This window comes from Nannospalax galili, unplaced genomic scaffold, assembly GCF_000622305.1.
Source record: "Nannospalax galili isolate Female #2095 unplaced genomic scaffold, S.galili_v1.0 scaffold140, whole genome shotgun sequence".
In the NCBI taxonomy this organism is placed as follows: Eukaryota; Metazoa; Chordata; class Mammalia; order Rodentia; family Spalacidae; genus Nannospalax; species Nannospalax galili.
The window spans coordinates 5,255,410-5,263,033 of NW_008352267.1; the positions used below are offsets into that span (position 1 = coordinate 5,255,410).

Here is a 7,624-nt window from a genome sequence, read left to right on the forward strand (position 1 = left end):
TTCTGTCACGAGAAAATATATGATTAAACATTTAAAACTATATGTGATTATCGACATCAAACTCACTTGTTCTCAATTAGGTATAAAAGGAATGGAAAGACCATTTGCAGAAATAGGAGGAGTTGAGCAGTCCCCAGGTGGAGCTGTCTCCTGTGTTATATGACACTGGCAGATTAAAGCTCTTCTGATGGGGAGGGGCTTAAAGGCTGAGTCAAAAGCCAAGAAGTCTCTTTATTTACGCCTACCTCCCAGCCCTTGGCAATCTGACTAATAACAAACTGAGCTAACAAGAAAGACTAGAAAAAGGAAGGACGGCATTGCAGCAGCCTGGATCTACAACCAAAGAAAGCAAGAGAGATCAATCCCAGCTTTGCGGAACAGTGAAACATCTTGTTTATTTACTCTGTTCAGCAGCTTGTAAATGGTTAACTATATGCAAAAAAAAGAAAAAAAAAGTCAGCATAGCTGTGAAGTATGCCGTGAATATTAATTGGGGGAAAAAAGGACTACTGCTCCAGGATGCTCTAGTATGTGTTCTGCCTGCACTACTTTCAGTGAAGATAAGTGCTCAGCATTTTGTCTATGACCAGAGGTTTTAACTTTCTGAAGCTATGGGACTTGACAAAACTGCTCTTTGAGGAGAAAGTGCGTGGTGGTCTGTGTTTTCTTTTAAAATAAAGAAACTGCTTGACTTTGGACACCTCTTCCAGCTGTGCATTTCAAATAGCATCAGGACATCTCTGCATTACAGGTAAGAGGAATGTTTCTAGCCTTTTCTATCATTGGTATTAGTATTATCACTAAGTGACTGAATTTATATCTTTAACTCTTCTTTAAACAGACTTTGTCTTAAAGGATATTCAGTTTCATTTTTGCTCACTGGCCAAGCTAATGCTGTAACAGATGCCTATTCTTGCTGGGCAACAGACATTTAGCTCAACAGCTGGCTGTAGAGAAGCACAAAAGTCATAATATGACATTATTCCCTCTAAAATATTTCAGTTTGTTACTGGAAACTAAATATATGTGCTTCCTGAAGGATAATGAAATTTTAAGTTTGAGTTTCAAGTATAGGCAAGGTTCTGACAACGCTTTGAACTTTGTATGTCACTTTTATAGTTTTCTGACATGGAAATATGTATTTTCTGAAAATATACAAGTGGATTTTTGACTATTTTAACATTGTATTAGATACAGGTAATATGACCTTGTTCTTAAAAATTGGGTGTGTTTCTGAAAAGTTTAGAACTTCCCTAGTACATTTTGAACAGCATAAAATGCATACAAAGGTGAAAAATAAGATGTTACCATCTGGAAAGTATTTGCTATATTCTCAGGATGCTATGGTTGATGAAATAAGTCAATTTCTTTGTTAGAATTTTATGAAGTACTCAGACTTTTTTTGGGAGACAATGCTCAAGCTGAAGACTCTGAGCACAGTGCTCAGAACTGTTTAAAAACCATTGTTTCCTTATGGAAGTACAAACTCTACTCTACGTTTTCCTTTATTCACAGAGGCTATCTATTGTTTTGTTCTTCGAGCTGTTTTTTTTTAATTTCCTTTAGGAAACTTTGGATTATACATGTTTATAAGAAAATGTATTTTCAAGAATCAAAGTTTACTTTCAGCATTATTGATTGTGTCTAGAATAGTTCACTGATTGTGGATTTTACCTACAAACTGAAAACATTTACTGTTTTGAGTGCTCAACAGTCATATGGTGCTTATCTTTGAATTTAACTTATCTATTTGTGGTAAAATATTTAAAGAATGAAAATGTTTATATATTGTTAGAGTTGTTTATGCCTATCTGCCATTGCTCTCATTTCAAAATGAGTCTTTCTGAAAACTGCTATTTCAAATGCATGTTTAAAATTCTGAGGGAATTGGAATATGTGATGTTGTTCATCCTGAGCTGTCATTTTTAACTGAATTAGGCATATACTGATGTATATGAATGGAATACAGTTTATTTTGCAGCCCATTGTTTGAGATTTCATGCCTTATTGAAAGGTGATCAGTTGCTTAATTATGTGATGACATGCAGTGCCCTATAGCTTGCTTAAAACCCCTTAGGAAGTAATTTTCTGGGAGTTTACATGAGATATTGCTTATTCTTTTATACTATCCTGAAATGTATATTAAAGATCACATTTTTCTTCTTGTATATTTAATGACTTTTACCTTATTCATACTGAAATTAAAATGCAGTAGGAAGTATCCTATATGTATAAATTCAAAATAAATGTGAGTTTGGTGAGATCTGGTCATTTTAAGCATATACCTCTGCTATTATTATGCCTATATACACTGTCCCAGACAGAAGAGTCAGAACTGAGTCATTTTTATAAGACTCTTTTTTATTATATAATTGAGAACACAGTTTTTCAAATTTGAAAATGAATTTTCAAACTGATAAATATATTCTGTAAATGCAGAACAGGTTAAAACATATATTTATAAATAAATAACAGTATACTCCCGGCAAACATGCATACAAATGACTACAGATACAGGGTCACATACACACTTTCTGTTATTTTATACTTTCAGTCTTCATAAGATTTTATCAAATATATACATATTTACCTTATGCTTTTGTCTTCAGGCATTAACTTCATTTGCTTTAAGGGATAAAGAAAATCCAAGGTGTTTTCAAATATTCAATTTTGAATCATGTTGAAATATCACTTAGCCAGAAAATGCTTCTTTTATCTTCTAAAAACAGGATATTTGGCAGATGTGATCACAAATACTGACAAATAAATTCTATTTTCATAAATTTTTACAAAGATAGAAGTCAAAACTAACCTACAACAACTCTGTCTGAGTATTGGAAAACTATTAAAAGAAAATGTAGATATAGCAAGATATTCATATTTTCATAGCAGTCTCCTTTTATGAGGAAACTCATTAGACACAGCTCCCTGATTTTGTCCATTAAAATTCCTTGTTGTTGCATTTTATTTTGCAGAGTCAGATCAAATCCCAGGACAACATGAAGCTGTGGATTCATCTCCTTTATCCATCTCTCCTTGCCTGCATCTCTTTACAGTCCCAATCTCCAATGCCCTCCATGAGAGGTTCTTGTGACACTCTCTGCATCTGTGAAGAGAAAGATGGCATAATGCTAATAAACTGTGAAGGAAAGGGCATTAAGACATTATCACAAATAAGTGTGCCACCATCACGACCTTTCCACCTAAGCTTATTAAATAATGGCTTGACAGTGCTTCACACAAATGACTTTTCCAGGCTTAGCAATGCTCTCTCAATTCACCTTGGATTTAATAACATCGCAGATATTGAGACTGGTGCGTTTAATGGCCTTGGCCTTCTCAAGCAACTCCATATCAATCATAATTCTTTGGAAATTCTTAAAGAGGATACTTTCCATGGTTTGGAAAACCTGGAATTCCTGCAAGCTGATAACAATTTTATCACAGTCATTGAACCAAGTGCCTTCAGCAAGCTCAACCGGCTGAAAGTGTTAATATTAAATGACAACGCTATTGAGAGTCTCCCTCCGAATATATTTCGATTTGTTCCTCTAACACATCTAGATCTTCGTGGAAATCAGTTGCAAGCATTGCCTTATGTTGGTTTTTTAGAACACATTGGTCGGATTTTGGATCTCCAGTTGGAGGACAATAAGTGGGCCTGCAATTGTGAGTTATTGGAGCTAAAAAACTGGTTGGAAAATATGCCTCCACAGTCTATAATTGGTGATGTTGTATGTAACAGTCCTCCAATTTTCAAAGGGAGCATATTGAGTAGATTGAAGAAGGAATCCATTTGTCCTACTCCACCAGTGTATGAAGAACATGAGGATCCTTCAGGATCACTGCTGGCAGTAACAGCTCCAGTAAGTGACAGCCGCTTATCTACTAAGACCACATCCATCTTAAAGGCACCTACTAAGGCAGCAGGTTTGATACCTTACCTTACAAAGCCATCCACTCAGCTTCCAGCACCTTACTGTCCAATTCCTTGCAACTGCAAAGTCCTATCCCCTTCAGGACTTCTAATCCACTGTCAAGAGCGCAATATTGAAAGCTTGTCAGATCTACAACCTCCTCCACAAAATACTAGGAAGCTTATTCTAGCAGGGAATATTATCCATACATTAATTAAATCTGATCTGGTGGAATATTTCACTTTGGAAATGCTTCACTTGGGAAACAATCGTATTGAAGTTCTTGAAGAAGGCTCATTTATGAATCTAACAAGATTACAAAAGCTGTATCTCAATGGTAATCATCTAACTAAATTGAATAGAGGCATGTTTCTTGGTCTCCATAGTCTTGAGTATTTGTATCTTGAATACAATGCAGTTAAGGAAATATTACCAGGAACCTTCAACTCAATGCCTAAACTAAAAGTGCTTTATTTAAATAACAACCTCCTTCAAGGTTTACCACCACATATATTTTCAGGTGTTCCTCTTACTAGAGTAAATCTTAAAACAAACCAATTCACCCATTTACCTGTAAGTAACGTCTTAGATGATCTTGACTTATTGATCCAGATTGACCTTGAGGATAACCCCTGGGACTGTACCTGTGACCTGGTTGGATTGCAGCAGTGGATACAAAAGCTAGGCAAGAACACAGTGACAGATGATATCCTCTGCACTTCCCCATCACATCTGGACAAAAAGGAATTGAAAGCCCTAAATAGTGAACTTCTTTGCCCTGGTTTGGTGAATAACCCATCCTTGTCAACTCAGACGAGCTACATCATAGTCACTTCTCCCACAGCAGGAACAAATCCAGCTGGTACTATCTTAGGTTCTCTTACTGATGCTGTGCCTCTATCCGTTTTAATATTAGGACTTCTGATCGTATTCATAACTATTGTGTTCTGTGCTGCAGGGATAGTGGTTCTTGTTCTCCACCGCAGAAGAAGACACAAAAAGAAACAAGTAGATGAGCAAATTCGGGAGAACAGTCCTGTGCATCTTCAGTACAGCATGTATGGACATAAGACAACACACCACACAACTGAAAGACCCTCTGCCTCTCTGTATGAGCAGCACATGGTGAGCCCCATGGTTCATGTGTATAGAAGTCCCTCCTTTGGTTCAAAGCATTTGGAAGAGGATGAAGAAAGGAATGAGAAAGAAGGAAATGATGCAAAACACCTTCAAAGGAGCCTATTAGAACGGGAAAATCATTCGCCACTTACCAGTTCAAATATGAAATACAAAACTACAGACCAATCAACAGAATTTTTATCCTTCCAGGATGCAAGTTCATTATATAGGAACATTTTGGAGAAAGAAAGAGAACTTCAGCAATTGGGAATCACAGAGTACCTAAGAAAAAACATTGCTCAGCTCCAGCCTGATGTGGAGATTCACTATCCTGGAGCACATGAAGAACTGAAATTAATGGAAACATTAATGTACTCACGGCCAAGGAAGGTATTGGTGGAACAGACTAAAAATGAGTATTTTGAGCTTAAAGCTAATTTACATGCTGAACCTGACTATTTGGAAGTCTTAGAGCAGCAAACATAAGTGGACCACTTGCGGGCTTTCGCAGAAATGCTGTGATTCTGTTTAAAGTCCAAACATTGGAAAATAAGTGCCTTATATGAGTGTGTCATCAATCAGAACTTAAGCACAGCAGGAATACTATGGGAGATAAAAGAAGAAAATGAAACTCAGGGATTATTGGGTGAAGCCATGGCATTATCTTCAGGCAATTTAGACTGTCCCAAATAAAATAAATCCTTGCATGTAACTCATACAAGGATTGCAGTAATACTTCTCCCTATGCTTTAAAGTATTTCATAGAATTCCTCTTTCACATCTAAATGGCTGAACATCTGTAACAACCCTTATTTTCTTGAATTACTTTACCCATAGCTAAATGAAATTGGATTTCATCATTTAAAAAATACCTGTGTGTGTGTGTGTGTATATATATATATATATATATATATATATAGTGTGTGTGTGTGTGTAAGGGATGTGTTGGTTATACAGTATATACTTCAGAAATTTGCATTGTCAGTCCCTCAGTTTTCATGGAACTTTTAAGTTTTAAACAGCAATAGTAAATGAAACAATGTAAAGTTTTTAATTTTGTGGGCTATTGATGACAGAATGTTGAACAAAGGAGAATCAAACAAATGCTACTCCTGTGCTTTCTGAATTAAAACACTAGATGACTGATCATTCAAATGGGATAAATGAGCAAATATTTTGTTTTTCTACACATTTTGTGTGGATATTCTTGATGTAAATGCTGCTGTAAAATTAAGATATGTCATTTGTGCTCAACATTTTATTCTTGGAATTTTTTTAATGCTACTGAGATTCTACTGTAAATATAACTAGAGCATTTGCTAAGTTTGCTTTCTTTTGTTGTATTAATGTCTCATACATCTGGTGGATGACCATGATAGAAATATGTCTATGTGGCAAGTAATTCAAAGGTATAAAATGAATAGTGAAAATTGTTATTTTATTTTTTATTGATATATACTGATAGATGTCATGAATTAGTAGCAAAAGGCACTTCTACAGATACGTGTTTTAAGTTGTCTCAGGACAGGGACACTGTAGCTTTATTTTACAAGAAGGTATTGCTAGATTTCTATGAACTATTTATTCTGTACAGTTTTGTATATTTTTGTTTCACAAAAGTAATTATTCTTGGGTGCCTTTAAAGAAAATTAAAAATACTGCTCATTACAATAAAATTTAAATGAAAATTGTTTTCAAATGTGCTTTCCTTAACTCCTCTGAGCTATGATTCAGTCAAGTCAGGATTAACACTTCAGTACACATATCCCTACCCACAGAAAAGGAGGTTTCTGTTTGTGTATACATAAAAGTGCTTTTTCACCCTGAACAGCTACAACAACAGCACCAAAAAGCCTGTGGTTTTCTCAATATGAATGACACTGGGCCAAACTTAAAATAAGTCTACTTCTTTCTATTTCTAAAATCCACATATCTTTTCATGAACCAAAATGTAATTAGTCAAGGTAATCAAGATCTAGTGTTTGAACACTGTGCAATCTCAGCCTCTTGTTTGGGGAGAGAGCCAGTGTGCATAAAGAAGTACTTTTGTCCATTCATTTAACAATACTTCGGTGATTCTGAAACTTCTGTTCAGTTTCTTTGCATTTAATGTTTCTATTTCTTATACTTCACCTGATTCTTTGATTTTGTATGAGAAATCTGGCAGGTAAAAATCTCTGAGACCTGTGATATAAGGTTTGAAGACTATATGTGAGTGTAGCATGCTTTCACTGTTTCACTTCTAAATACTTGTTTATATTATGGAAACCAATGAAGAATTATGTTCTAAAGGTTCATTGAAATCACATACTTCTCCTATCATTTCTAAAGTTTGAAAAAACAATGTGATTTTGTTTGCTTTTTTTTTCAGCTAACAATTTCAGGACAGAAGGCACGTGCATATGAAATGGTTTATATTTATGTAGAATAATATTCAAAAACTCAATAGTAACTTGACCAAGGAATTATTTCAGAAGTTGCACACTAAACAGAACAAAGCAAAAGAAGAATCCATGTTATTGTACTTCTCCTACTCAGTTGAGTAGCTGCCAATTGTTTTTATTCCAACCATGTGCTTAGAGGTGTTA

At 35.2% G+C, this 7,624-nt stretch overlaps 1 protein-coding gene across 1 annotated transcript; it reads left to right on the forward strand.

Moving 5' to 3' along the window:
* The first annotated feature begins 225 nt into the window (after positions 1-225).
* On the forward strand, positions 226-6,254 carry Slitrk6 (SLIT and NTRK like family member 6). Its single transcript, XM_008849100.3, has 2 exons — positions 226-751; positions 2,976-6,254. Exon 2 carries the CDS (start codon positions 3,000-3,002, stop codon positions 5,520-5,522), a length of 2,523 nt encoding a protein of 840 aa, XP_008847322.1. The 5' UTR covers positions 226-751; positions 2,976-2,999; the 3' UTR covers positions 5,523-6,254.
* Positions 6,255-7,624: the final 1,370 nt, after the last annotated feature.